The sequence below is a fragment of the Heterodontus francisci genome, chromosome 13 (assembly GCF_036365525.1).
Source record: "Heterodontus francisci isolate sHetFra1 chromosome 13, sHetFra1.hap1, whole genome shotgun sequence".
Classification (NCBI taxonomy): domain Eukaryota; kingdom Metazoa; phylum Chordata; class Chondrichthyes; order Heterodontiformes; family Heterodontidae; genus Heterodontus; species Heterodontus francisci.
The window spans coordinates 50,761,808-50,777,162 of record NC_090383.1 but is presented as its reverse complement, the minus strand read 5'-3'; the positions used below and the strand labels follow the sequence as shown (position 1 = coordinate 50,777,162).

Sequence of the window (15,355 nt, the reverse complement as noted above, 5' to 3'; positions counted from 1 at the left end):
ATGCAGTGCGAGGGTTCCTCACAGGCAAAAGTAACCATGTCTACAATGGATAGCCCTTGTTTCTGAGAATCCATCTCTGAAGGTGAGCAGGGGGGCCTGAAAAGCTGTGCCAGCTGGGACTGTTAATGTATATAGATGTGGCTGCTTCCCAGGAAGCGGGCACACATTTGCAGGAAATGCTTTTAGTGGTCGCAGACCTGTTGAACAAACCTGTTGGACACAGCTGGCTGCTCTGTTGGAACCTTGATGGCCACTTGCGTGTAGTCGATCACCCCTAGCTTGAAGCCGATGGCCCTCTGTACCTGACTGACATGTTCGATTCCGTAGCGCATATAGTCACTGGCCCTCCTGAACAGGGCATTAGTTACCTCCTTGATGCAGCAGTGGGCTATTGCCTGGGAGACCCCACACACTTCCTCAGTGGATCCCTGAAAAGAACCAGATGTGTAATGGTTGAGTGCCATGGTGATTTTCAGGACCACTGGAGCCCTTGGTCATAACTCGTCCTGCAGCATGGTGCACAATTTGGTGCTGGCCTCCCTGGAGAGCCTCACACTTTGCTGACACTGCCGCTCAGACATTTGGAGATAGCCGAGGCAGGTCCGGTACTCTCCGTGATCTCATAGGCTCTTCTTGGAATGGCTGGCTGTTGTCATTCTCGACATGGAGCTATGGGCAGGCTCAGCTGCCTCCTGGTCCTTCCTCTGTTTGAGGCGTTGCATCACGCCAAGGGGGTTGGTGGTGGGGGGAGGAAGGGTTCAACAAAGACAGGGTATATGAGACCCATGCCAGCTCATCAGTAGGCCTCCCAAACACACTCTTTACAGAGATGAACTTGCCTTACACCTTTGTTGCTTCCTGTGGAATACCCGTTAATGGCTCTCAGTGCCCACCCTTGCTGAGCACCAGCCAGCACCCAGTACTGTGGCCACCGGACTGTAACATCTGGCAGTATGGCCACTGAACCCTCCCATCAGAGACCTAGCCCACCTGTGCAGAGGGCACAGCACTGCAGGCCAACAGTGGCCTGCGCTCCCCACTCTTTCCCCTACCCACTGTTTTCCATGGCTGCCTTCCCATGTTGGCACTGAGGTCTCGCCTCAGTGCTGCCACCTTCCAACAGCCAAAGAACTGAATGCACATGAGGCCTGCCCACTGTTCACTTAATTCCACACCCCCAAATGAATAGCGATCAGTTGCATGCTGATGTATTAGTGACCTGTTCAACAATTTAAACTGCAGTCCTGTCACAGCGGGGTGGTGACACTGCATTGGAATTTTCACGCCACTGACTAAATCCGAAACCAATGTCACATCAGATTTCTGGGCGGACATGTCCGTCTCTATTTTCCACTCCCCCGCCCCTCCACCCCCCACTCCCAACCCAACCCATGCCTCCATTCCCACTCCTAATGGTGTCACTAAATTCTGCCCAGAGTGTACTCTATATTCTTCAGTCACTGAGCAATAACTTGTATAGAGCCTCTACTTTAATAAAACCTCCCAAGGCACTTCACAGGATATTATAAAACAAAATATGATACCGAGCCACATATGAGGATATTAGGTCAGATGACCAAAGGCTTGATCAAAGAGGTAGATTTTAAGGAGTATCTTAAAAGAGGAAAGCGAAGTAGAGAGATAGATGAGGTATGAGGTGAGAATTCCAGAGCTTAGGGCCGAGGCAACAGAAAGTGTGGCCACCATTGATGGAACAATTAAAATCGGGGATGCCCAAGAGGCCAGAATTAGATGAGCGCAGCTATATCGGAGGGTTGTGGGGCTGGAGGAAATTGGAGACGGGGAGGGGCAAGGCCATGGAGGGGTTTGAAAACGAGGATGAGAATTTTAAAATCAAGGTGTTGCTTGACTGGGAGCTGGTGTAGGTCAGCGAGCACAGGGGTGATAGGGGAATGGGACTTGGTGTGAGTTAAGACATGGACAGCAGAGTTTTGGATGACGTCCAGTTTAAGAATGGTAGAATTCAGGAAAGCAGCCAGGAGTGTATTGGAATAGTCAAGTCTAGAGGTAACAAAGGCATGAATAAGGGTTTCAGTAGCTGGTGAGCTGAGAGACAGGGCAATGTTAGAGGTGGAAATGGGCAATCTTAGTGATGGTGCCAATGTGTGGTTGGAAGCTCATCTCCGGGTCAACTATGAAGCAAAGGTTGTGAACAGACTTGTTTCGTCTCAGACTGTTGACAGGGAGAGGGATGGAGTCGGTGGCTAGGGAACACAGTTTGGAGCTGGGATTGTAAACAATGGCTTCAGTCTTCCTGATGTTTAATGGAGGAAATTTCTTCTCATTCTGTGCTGGATGTTGGTTAAACGGTCTGAAAATACAGCAACAGTGGAGGAGTGGAGAGATGAGGCGGCGAGGTAGAGCTGGGAATGATAGCACATCTCCCAATTCTGTAGTATTCAGCATAATTTCACTAATTCAGTGTATACAATCCAATGATTTAATGCATGTTTTAAAAAAAATCCTATTTGCCAAAAGGTAAACTCGAACTCTTGTTCCATTTCGCATTTGTATTAGAGATTTTGCTGAGTGATGTAGAAGGTATCATTTTGACATCTGATTTTTCAGTTTACTATGTGGTGGTAGATATTATTTTGAAGAATCTTCTCAGCAGTGATTATTTTCTTGTTTAGTCAAATGTATTTCCAGGATCTAGTATTTATTTTGCAATCATCAAATAAATGGTTCCAATGAATAGATGAAACTGTTACAGCAGTTTACTGCTAAGTATATATTTTCATACCAGTATGGAAAGGCAGTAAAACTTATTAAACCACCCATTGACGAGCGATAATGTTTCCATAAAACATTATTTCCTTTTCTGTTGCTAATACTTTATTCATCCAGCAAGAAATGGTTGCAGACAGTATTGCCATGTTACACAGTAGAGGCTTTCTTTTGAGTTTTCCTTTTTGTAAGTGAATTAACTTTAGTGCTAGGGTTCACTGATGTTAACACCCAACTGGAAACAAGTGTAGGTAGGAATGAAATGGTGGGAAATTCTGAAATAATATGTTGCTTTTAATTCCTCCTCATATTCCATATCCTGTCACATTAGGTTGTCGGCTTGGAGTCCTGGAATACCTTGCTGAACTACAGTTGAAAGTATTGCTTTGCCATATGCCATATACTTACGATGAAGTAAATTTTAGTCTTTGCAGAACTAAAGTATACGTATAAAAATGAAGCTTTTTTTGTTTGAGCCAGTTATAAAATTCACTGGCGTTCCAATTATGAGAGTTCAGAAACAGTTTAGCTATCAAATGTTCAGCATTTTTCTGCTTTTGATGTTTTTCGCATGAAGTTTTCTTTGTAAAACAATGAATCTGGAATAGCAGAGTTGAAACCAAACTTCAAGGAGAAATTTTTAACGTTCGATTCTGGGAGAACTTGAAATGATGCAATTGTTGCCAGGTATCTGAAGCAGCAGTATAATTTAACTTAAAGGCTCAGATATTTTATATGGACAGTAATAGATACATGGGAATGATCACAAGATAGTACTCTAGTCAGTGGGTTCCAGGCTTGAGAGTGAGTCATCAGCCTCTTATAATTGAGGTTTCAATCCCTTGGTTAGAGGTCTTAAATGAATACTTTTATTTAGAGATACAGCACTGAAACAGGCCCTTCGGCTCAGAGACTGTGCCGACCAAGAACCATCCATTTATACTAACCTTACAGTAATCCCATATTCCCTGCCTACACTAGGGGCAATTTGCAATGGCCAATTTACCTATCACCTGCAAGTCTTTGGCGGTGGGAGGAAACCGGAGCACCCAGCGAAAACCCACGTGGTCACAGGGAGAACTTGCAAACGCCACACAGGCAGTACCCAGAATTGAACCCGGGTCCCTGGAGCTGTGAGGCTGCAGTGCTAACCACTGCGCCACTGTGCCGCCCAAACTTCTCCTCTCTATTCACTGTGGAGAAGGTCATGGAAGCGAATGAGTTCAAGGGATGGAACAGCAATATCCTGGAGCATATCAACATTACAAAGGAGGTAGTGTTGGAGGTTTTGAAGTGCGTTAAGGTGGATAAATCCCTAGGGCCTGACCAGGCGTATCCTAGGATGCTATGGGAAGCAAGGGAGGAGATTGCTGGGGGCCTGGCAGAGATTTTTGTATCATCGTTAGCCACGGGTGAGGTACCGGAAGACTGGAGGATAGCTAATGTGCCTTTATTTAAGAAGGGCAGCAGGGAACTACAGGCCGGTGAGCCTTCCATCAGTGGTGGGAAAGTTATTGGAAGGAATTCTGAGAGACAGGATTTATATGCATTTGGAAAGGCAAGGTTTGATTAGGGATCGTCAGCATGGTTTTGTGCGTGGGCAATCATGTCTCACGAATTTGATTGAGCTTTTGAGGAGGTGACCAAGAGGATTGATGAGGGCAGGGTGGTGGACGTTGTCTACATGGACTTCAACGAGGCCTTTGACAAGGTCCCACGTGGTAGGCTGGTCCGGAAGGTTCGAACACATGGGATTCAGGGTGAGCTAGTCAATTGGATACAAAATTGGCTTGGTGATAGGAGGCAGAAGGTGGTACTAGAGGGTTGTTTTTCATATTGGAGGCCGGTGACCAGTGGTGTGCCGCAGGGATCGGTGCTGGGCCCTCTGTCATATATATAAATGACTTGGATGAGAATGTAGGGGGCATGATTAGTAAGTTTGCAGATGACACCAAAATTGGTGATATAGTGGGCAGTGAAGAAGGTTGTCTAAGGTTATAACAGGATATAGATCAACTGGAAAAGTGGGCAAGGGAGTAGCAAATGGAATTTAATGCAGACAAGTGCGAAGTGATGCATTTTGGGAAGTTAAACCAGGGCAGGACATATACAGTGAATGGCAGGGCCCTGGGGAGTGTCGTTGAGCAGAGACACCTTGGGGTGCAAGTACATAGTTCCCTGAAAATGGCAACACAGGTAGACAGGGTGGTGAAGAAGGCGTATGGCATGTTTGCCTTCATCGGTCGAGGCATTGAGTACAAGAGTTGGGACGTCATGTTACAGTTGTACATACTGTTGGTTAGGCTGCATTTGGAGTACTGTGTGCAGTTCTGGTCGCCGCACTACAGGAAAGATGTGATTTAAGCCAGAGAAGGTGCAGAAAAGATTCACAAGGTTTGGAGGGCTTGAGTTATAAAGAGAGATTGGATAGGCTGGGTCTGTTTTCCCTGGAGCGATGGAGGCTGTGAGGGGTCATGATCGAGGTATATAAAATTGAGCGGTATGGATAGGGTAGATAGCCAGAGTCTGTTTCCCATGGTAGGGGTGACTAAAACGGAAGGGCATAGATTTAAGGTGAGAGGGAGGAGGTTTAAAGGGGATCAAAGGGGTAAATTTTTCACACACAGAATAGTGGGTATGTGGAATGAGCTGCCCGAGGAGGTGGTGGAGGCAGGAACAGTAGCAACATTTGAAGAGTCATCTGGAAAGGTACTTGAATGAGCAAGGCATCGAGGGATATGGAATTCATGCAGGCAGGTGGGATTAGTATAGATAGGCATTATGGTCGGCATGGACGTGGTGGGCTGAAGGGCCTGTTTCTATGCTGTATGACACTGACTCTAAGAATCTTGAGAGTGAAGAACCACTTGGGTGTTCACTGTTCCAGTTTTATTTCAGAATTTTATTTGAATTCTGGTCAGGTACTATATTTTGCCTCAAATAGGTTTCCATGCATATTCCAACTACCCTTGCCCCATTTCATTGGAGCTGGTTGTCCATGTCAATGGTAATGCAGGCATATCCAGGGATACTCTACAGTTGTTTGCACTCTAATTCTAGGCTCACTATGGATTTATGTAAATAGCAACATTGTAGCTGCCATAATTTTGCCAGTGAAGTGCTTTTATTTGAGCGTTTTCTTGTTCAAGTGCTAGTAACTCAGGAGGTGGTGGCGTAGTGGTAATGACACTGGACTAGTAATCCAGAGCCCAGGCTAATGCTCTGGGGGCATGGGTTCAAATCCCACCACAGCAGATGGTGAAATTTGAATTCAATTAATCTGGAATTAAAAGCTAGTCTAATGCTGACCATGAAACCATTGTTGACAGTCTGGGAAAACATATAGTCACTAATGTCCTTTAGGGAAGGCCTTATCTGGTCTGGCCTACATGTGACTCCAGACCCACAGCAAGGTGGTTGACTAGGGCAATAAGTGCTGGCCTAGTCAGTGATGCCCACATCCCACAAACAAATAAAAAATACATAAAACTACTTTGTTAATTTAGTTCAACAATATTAAATGTTAAGGTCTTTTTGAATGTTGGCTGAAGGTATTAGAGTTGTCAGTCTTAGAAAATGAAAGGAAAATTATTTTGTGGTTAACTGATATTAACTTTATTTCAGCATGAGCAGGATGGATCTTTGAATGTCCACTTTCCAGCACCAGAGGGTGCAGTCTGGGACAGCTCATCAGAGTGTACTGTTCGTGTCTGCTTCCCTGACCACCAAACAGCGATCATGGGTATCAAACCAGACCAAACGGTGGACGATGTACTGATTATGGCTTGCAAGGTATTTTTTGATTAAATTGAGAAAAAAATAATTTTGAGCATGCCAAGTTTATTTTAAAAAAACATTTGCTTAAAGTTAACTGCAACTGTGCTAGTTCATTGTTGGATTTTTTAGCTCTTCAGATACGATATTTCAAATGTTGCAGTCTACGCATTGCTGGTTGTATAATGTACTTATGCAATGTTGCTCTAATGTCATGTTCGTGACTTTGATTCTGGCTGCAGACTTAGCCCAAGTCATAAAAAGGTCCTGCTCCCCAGTAATGTCACTTTAATCACTGGCCTTGAAAGGACAACTGAAAACTCAGCCTATTGGCAGTGACAACAAAATGGCAGAGACAATGGAAGTAAAAATTTCCTTTGTCTCTGTAGGCAGACAGTAAAATCAATTCACAAATTATTGTTTTCTGAATCTGAAGGCAGTGGCATTACCATATTCAGCACTGCAATATGAATGGGGATACAGTTTCCGCTTTGAGCACAATTGGCAATCGAGGTACAGATTGCATCCAAAATTGCATTAGTTTTCAGAAGTGATTTTTTTTTTTCGTCCTGCAAGTTTGCACTCATTCATTGGTCTGTCGTTGAAGGTAAAATCTGCCATGAACCACCGCAATCTGGCAGAGTTTTAGAACATTTTTTTAATCTCAAAAGTTCCTTGAAATATTTGAGTGGTAACTTGGTGCAGTTTGATTAATACAGCTAAAAGGGGGTTATCACAAAAAAATAATTTTTAACATGGTTTTATGAAAGGGAAATAGTGTTCAACTAATTTATTCGAGTTCTTTGAGGAAGTAACAAGCAAGGTAAATAAAAGGGAACCTGTAGATGTGGCATACTTGGATTTCCAAAAGGCATTTGATAAGGTGCCACATCAAAGGTTACTGCACAAGATGCACAGCAGTGCAGTAGTTAGCACCGCAGCCTCACAGCTCCAGCGACCCGGGTTCGGTTCTGGGTACTGCCTGTGCGGAGTTTGCAAGTTCTCCCTATTCTCCCGGTTTCCGCCGGGTGCTCTGGTTTCCTCCCACAGCCAAAGACTTGCAGGTTGATAGGCAAATTGGCCATTGTAAATTGCCCCTACTGTATGTAGGTGGTAGGAGAATGGTGGGGATGTGGTAGGGAATATGGGATTAATGTAGGATTAGTGTAAATGAGTGGTTGTTGGTTGGCACAGAGTCGGTGGGCCGAAGGGCCTGTTTCAGTGCTGTATCTCTATGACTAAGATAAGAGCACATGGTGTAGGGGGTAACATATGAGCATGGATAAAGGACTGATTAGCTAACAGGAAGCAGAGAGTAGGGATAAATAGGTCTTTTTTGGGTTGGCAAGCCGTGACTAGTGGAGTACCACAGGGATCAGTGCTGGGGCCTCAACTATTTACAAATTATATCAATGACTTGGATGAGGGGACCGAATGTATGGTAGCTAAATTTGCTGATGACACCAAGATAGGAAGGGAAGTAAGTTGTCGAGAGGAGAAGAGTCTATAAAAGGATATAGAAAGGTTACATGAGTGGGCAAAAAATTGGCAGAATGCGTATAATGTGGGAAAATATGAACTTGTTCACTATGGCAGGAAGAATAGAAGAGCTGTACACTATTTAAATGGTGAAAGATTGCAGAACTCGGTGATGGAGGGATCCAGGTATCCTGGTACATGAATCACAAAACACTAGTATGCAGGTACAGCAAGTATTAGGAAAGCAAATGGAATGATGCACTTATTGCAAGAGGAATCAATTATAAAAACGGATAGCAAAAGCTTCTATATGTGTATATATAAGGGAAGAGAGTAGCTAAAGTGAATGTTGGTCCTTTGGAGGATGACTGGGGAGTTAATGGAGGGGAACATAGAAATGACGGAGACATTAAATCAGTATTTTGCCTCAGTTTTCACGGTGGCGGACACTAGTACCATCGCATAGTAACAAGAAATTCAGAAGTTATAGAAAGGGAGGAACTTAGAACAATCATCATCACTAGGGAAAAAGTACTGAGCAAACTATTGGGATTGAAGGCAGACAAGTCCCCAGGGCCTAATGGCCAACATCCTAGGGTCTTAAGGGAAGTAGCAGCTGAGATAGTGGATCCATTGGTTATAATCCAAAATTCCCTGGATGCGGTTAAGGTTCCAGTGGATTGGAAAGAAGCTAATATAACACCCTTATTCAAAAAGGGAGGCAGGCAGAAAGTAGGAAACTATAGACCAGTTAGTTTAACATCTGTCATTGGGAAATTGTTAGAATCCATTATTAAGGAAGTAATAACAGGACATTTAGAAAGTCAAAATGCAATCCATCAGAGTCAGCATGGTTTTATGAAGGGTAAATCGTGCTTGACTAATTTGCTAGAGTTCTTCGAAGCTGTAACAAGCAAAATGGATAATGGGGATCCTGTAGATGTAGTATATCTGGACTTCCAGAAGGCATTTGATAAGGTGCCTCACAAAAGGTTAATACACAAGGTAAGATCACATGGGGTTGGGGCAATTTATTAGCTTGGATAGAGGATTGCCTAACCAATAGAAAACCGAGTCGGGATAAATGGGTCTTTTTCTGGCTAGCAAGATGTAACTAGTGGGGTGCCACAGGGTTCGATCGTCTGGCCCCAACTATTTACAATCTGTAGTAATGACTTGGATGCAGGGATAGAAGGTACTATAGCCAAATTTGCAGATGACGCTAAAATAAGTGGGATTGTAAATTGCAATAAAGCAATAAGAAATTTACAAATGGATATAGATAGATAAGGTGAATGGACCAAAATTTGACGGATCGCGTTTAACATGGATAAGTGTAAAGTTATCCATTTTGGTCGGAAGAATAGAAAGGCGAATTATTATCTAAATGGAGAGAAACTTCAGAGTGCTTCAATGCAGAGGGATCTGGGTGTCCTCGTGCATGATTCGCTGAAAACTAGTAGGCAGGTACAGCTGGCAATATGGAAGGCAAATGGAATTTTGGCATTTATTGCTAAAGGAATAGAGTATAAAAGTAGGGAAGTGTTGCTGCAACTGGACAAGGCATTAGTGAGACCGCACCTGGAGTATTGTGTACGGTTTTGGTCCCCTTACTTTCGAGATGTAGTTGCATTGGAGGCAGTTCAGAGGAGGTTCACTAGATTGATTCCAGAGATGAGGGGTTTGTCTTATGAAGAGAGATTGAGCAGTTTAGGTCCTTACTGTCTGGAGTATAGAAGAATGAGAGGAGATCTGATTGAGGTATATGAGATGATTAAGGGGATTGACAAAGTAGACGTAGAGCGGATGTTTCGTCTTGTGGGGCAATGTAAAACAAGAGATCATAGTTTTAGGATGAGGGGTAGTAGATTTAAAACAGAGATGAGGAGAAATTACTTCTCTCACAGGGTTGTGAATCTGTGGAATTCACTACCCCAGAGTGCGGTGGTTGCCGGGACATTGAGTAAATTTAAGGAGGAGATAGACAGATTTTTAATTAGTAATGCATTGAAGGGTTATGGAGAACGGGCAGGAAAGTGGAGTTGAGGCTGAGATGAGATCAGCGATGATTGATTATATTGAATGGCGGAGCAGGCTTGATGGGGCTGAATTGCCTACTCCTGCTCCTAGTTCTTATGTTCTTCTGTATAAAAGTAGGGAAGTTTTACTGCAACTGTACAGGACCTTGAGAGACCACATCTGGAGTACTGTGAACAGTTTTGGTACCCTTATTTGAAAAAAGATATAATAATGTTAGAAGCAGTTCAGAGAAGGTTCACTCAAATAATTCTGGGGATGAAGGGCTTAATTTATGAAGAAAGATTGCTCAGGTTGGGCCTATACCCATTGAAGTTTAGAAGAATGAAAGGTGATCTTATTGAAACATACAAGATCCTGAGGGGACTTGATAGAGTGGATACCAAGACAATGTTTCCTCTTGTGGGGGAGACTAGAATTAGGGGACACAGTTTAAGGTCTCCCTTTTAAGATGAAAATGAGAATCTTTTTTTTCTCAAAGGGTCGTTAGTCTGTGGAATTCTCTTGCCCAGAAAACAGTGGAGGCTGGGTCATTGAATTTATTCAAGGCTGAGTTTGATAGATTTTTGACAGACAAGGGAGTCGGGGGTTTTGGGGGGCAGGCAGGAAAGTTGAGTTGAGACCAAAACCAGATCAGACATGATCTTATCAAGTGACGGAGCAGGCTTGAATCCCCTGGACCTGATGTACATCCCAAAGTGTTGAAAGAGGTGGCTGTAGCAATAGTAGATGCATTGGTGATCATCTTCCAAAATTCAGTAGACCCCGGAATGGTTCCTGCAGATTGGAAGGTGGCAATTGTAATGCCACTATTTAAGAAAGGAGGGACAGAGAAAATGGGGAACTATAGACCTGTTAGTCGAACATCAGTCATGGTGAAAATGCTAGAATCGATAATAAAGGATGTGATAACAGGACACTTAGAAAATAATGGTAAGATTGCAGAGTCAACATGGATTTATAAAAGGGAAATTATATTTAACAAACCTGTTGGCGTTTTTCGAGGATGTAACTAGCAGAATAGATAAGGGGGAATCGGTGGATGTGGCGCACTTGGATTTTCAGAAAGCTTTTGATAAGGTCCCACACAAGGGGTTTGTAAAAATTACAGCACGAGATTGGGGTAATATACTGGCATGGATTGAGAACTGGTTAACAGATAGAAAACAGAGTAGGAATAAATGGCTCATTTTCAGGTTGGCAGGCTGTGACTAGTGGGATATGACCAGGATCAGTGCTTTTGCCCCAGCTGTTCACAATCTATATCGATGATTTGGATGTGGGGATTAAATGTAGACCGGAAGGAAATGTTTCCCGTAGCGGAGAGGTCAATTACCAGTGTGCACAGATTTAAGGTGATTGGTAGAAGGATTAGAGGGGGCATGAGGAATAACATTTTCACCCAGAGGATGGTGGGTGTCTGGAATTCAATGCCAGGAATGGTGGTGGAGGCAGAAACCCTTAACTCATTTAAAAGGTACCTGGACATGCACCTGAAATGCTGTAACCTTCAAAGCAATGGACCAGGTGCTGGAAGGTGGGATTAGATTGGGTGGCTAGTTTTTTCAGCCAACACTGACATGATGGGCTGAATGGCGGCCTCCTGTGTCATAAGTTTTCTATGGTTCTATGTAATATTTCCAAGTTTGCAGATGACACGAAACTAGATGGAAGTGTGAGTTGAGGAGGATGCAAAGATGCTTGCAGGGGATTTGGACAGGCTAAGTGGGCAAAAATTTGCCAGATGGAATACAATGTGAAGAAATGAAAGGTTATCCACTTTTGTAGGAAAAACAGAAACAGAGTATTTCTTAAATGGAGAGAGGCTGGGAAGTGTTGAACTTCAAAGGGAATTGGGTGTCCTGTTCATGAGTCACTGAAAGCTAACATGCAGGTACAGCAAGCAATTAAGAAAGCAAATGTAAGTTGGTCTTTATTACAAGAGACTTTGAGTATAGGAGTAAAGGTATCTTCCGCAATTATACAGAGGCTTGGTGAGACCGCACATGGAGTATTTTGTACAGTTTTGGTCTCCTTACCTAAGGAAAGATATACTTGCCATAGAGGGAGTGCCACAAAGGTTCACCAAACTAATTCCTGGGATGGAGGGATTGTCCTATGAGAAAAGACTAAACAGACTGGGCCTTTATTCTCTGGAGTTTAGTAGAATGAGAGGTGATCTCATTCAAGAACACAAAATTCTTACAGGGCTCGACAGGGTAGATGCAGGAAGGAGGTTTCCCCTGGCTGGGGAATCTCTAACCAGGGGACACCGTCTCAGAATGAGGGGCAGGCCATTTAGGACTGTGACGAGGAATTCATTCCAACGTAAAATTCCAGCCATTGCCCCTGATGGCCTAAAACCACAGTTTGGTGTAATACTGAACCACACTGACTGTGAAGACCTCCGGGTTCATGGCCTGAGGTTCTGCAGAGGTCATCTACCTATCAATTGACTTGATTGCTGGGCTGGGAAGGAAAAAGATCAACCAGTGTTCCTGCTCCTGATCACAATCCAGGGCCCTTTGTAGTAAGTATATGTGTGCGCAAATTAGGTGAGGGATAGATTAGAATTTGATAGATGGCCCCCATCGTAAATTAGTTGTGAACACTCAATCGGGTAGATTTTTTTGCTTTGTATTAACAGGACATAACTGATTGGATCATTACACCAGATCTTTGCTCATTTAGCACCCATCCAATTTTGCAGCAGGATTTTGTACTGGTGCCAGGATCATTTTTTAGTTATGTTACAATTATGTCCTGATGTCATTCAGATGTTCACGCAGTTTCTCAGTGTTAAGATGGTATAGTGCTCTGTCATTTACTACCCAACCATATAAAATGGCTGTAAGGTTGTGCTGTTTCAACATTTATTGAAAGAATCCTACGGTAGATATTGCAGCAGAATGATGTCATTTCTGAACCTTTTCCCTTGCTTCTATTCCCTGTCTGTTTCAAGTTAGTTCTGGCTCACTGATGAGGCATGGCCACTTGGGTGAGGTACTGGAAGGTTGTGCTACCCATGGAACTGTATCCAGACATGAGTCAGTATCTTCAGGAGAGGAGGGAGGAAATTGGAAAAGGAATGAAAAGCAGTTAAAGGTTAATAGCTAAAAAAGCCCCTTTTTAAAAAAAGTGTTTGTCAATCATACAAGGGATTAAAACCTTTTGGTACAGTTTGTTTTGCAGCCTGCTGCTGTATGGTCTATGGTTTGAACTCCCAGCAATCTATCATTCTGCACATGATGGCCAGTAGTATGTCTACTGTCATTCACTTTCAGTTCCAGTTCTTTATATCCTGTTCATCAGTTGTCACAAGATCTGCCTTGACGTAGCTGTCTTTTGAAGCCCTGTTGATGATAGATCATGTCCATTAGTGGAAACATTTTTCTAAATCTGTCACATTTACAGCAATCATCTGCATTGCAAATTAAATTGGAACAATTGGAATGACCTTTTATGTAATCAGCAATTCAAATCAATTCATCATGCTGTGATGTTTCTCAGTGAGTTACTGCATATAATTATAAACACTATAGTTGAGGAAAAATTGAAAGAACAGCTGATTCTCATCTAGTGCCTAGTCATTTTTTCTTATTGCCTGTAATGAATTAGTGCAAGTTATTGATTTGTATGTTAAATGCACTTTCAAATGGTCAATATTATGAAATGGAACTGCATAGATTGAACTTTCCATTTTCATTATTTTCTAAATTAAAGTAAGCTGATGTTTTTCCTGTTGTGGTTCTTGTATAAAATAGCAAATAGTGTAAAATGTTCATAAGGCTTTGATGTCTTAAATTGCTAAATCAAAACTTGGAATAGTTGATATCAATCTGTTTGAACTCCTTATGTTACATTGGGATAATTAATTTGTGGACAAGGACAGTGACTTGCTTCGGGATCATGCTCATAACTCCTTTCAGAACCTTACAGAAGCTGTGAAAACTGACCAGAAATGTCGAAAGTGAAGAGTGGAGTTCCGCAGGGGCCTCAACTTTTTACAATTTATATCAATGAGTTAGATGAGGGGAGCAATGTCATGGCAGCTAAATTTGCAGATGACACAAAGATAAGTAAGAAAGTATGTTGTAAAGAGAACATAAGGGGCTTGCAGACTGATATAGATCGGTTGAGAGTGGGCAAAAATCTGGCAGATGGAGTATAATGTGGGAAAATGTGAAGTTGTTCACTTTGGCAGGAAGAACAAATAAGAGTATTACATAAATGGAGAATGACTGCAGAACAGAGGTGCAGAGCGATCTAGGTGTTCTAATGCATGAGTCACAAAAAGTTAACATACAGGTGCAGCAAGTGATAAAGCTAATGGAATGTTATGCTTTATTACGAGAGGAGTTGAAAATAAAAGTAAGGATGTTTTGCTTCAGATATACAGGGCATTGGTGAGACCACATCTCGAATACTGTGTGCAGTTCTGGTCTCCTTATTTAAGGAAGGATGTGAATGCGTTGGAGGCGGTTCAGAGGAGGTTTACTAGATTGATATCTGGAATGAGTGGGTTGTCTTATGAGGAAAGGTTGGACAGACTGGGCTTGTTTTCACTGGAGTTTAGAAGAGTGAGGGGAGACTTAGATTTGATTAGAGATACAGCACTGAAACAGGCCCTTCGGCCCACCGAGTCTGTGCCGAACATCAACCACCCATTTATACTAATCCTACACTAATTCCATATTCCTACCAAACATCCCCACCTGTCCCTATATTTCCCTACCACCTACCTATACTAGTGACAATTTATAATGGCCAATTTACCTATCAACCTGCAAGTCTTTTGGCTTGTGGGAGGAAACCGGAGCACCCGGAGAAAACCCACGCAGACACAAGGAGAACTTGCAAACTCCACACAGGCAGTACCCGGAATCGAACCCGGGTCCCTGGAGCTGTGAGGCTGCGGTGCTAACCACTGCGCCACTGTGCCGCCCCTTGATTGAAGTATATCAGATACTGAATGGTCTTGACAAGGTGGATGTGGAAAGGATGTTTCCTCTTATGGGTGAGTCCTGAACTAGGGGGCACTGTTTTAAATTTAGGGGTCACCCCTTTAGGACAGAGATGAAGAGAAATGTTTTCTGGGGGTTGAGAGACTTTGGAACTCTCTGCCTCAGAAGGTGGTGAAGGCAGGGTCATTGAAGATTTTTAAGGCAGGGTAGATAGATTCTTATTAGGCAAGGGAATCAAAGGTTATCTGGGGTAGATGGGAGTGTGGAATTCGAGAGACAAACAGATCAGCCATGATCTTATTGAATGGCGGAGCAGGCTCGAGGGGCCGAATGGCCTACTTCTCCTAATTCGT

General features: G+C 43.1%; 1 protein-coding gene across 2 annotated transcripts in view; it reads left to right on the top strand.

The window, feature by feature from the left end:
- LOC137376374 (rho guanine nucleotide exchange factor TIAM2-like) overlaps positions 1 to 15,355 on the top strand; it is a 438,770-nt gene that overhangs the window by 248,768 nt on the left and 174,647 nt on the right. For both annotated transcript variants that reach the window (XM_068044808.1, XM_068044809.1), the window contains one exon: positions 6,373 to 6,540. In XM_068044808.1, the coding sequence (XP_067900909.1) occupies positions 6,373 to 6,540 (168 nt within the window). The remainder of the gene's footprint in view (positions 1 to 6,372; positions 6,541 to 15,355) is intronic.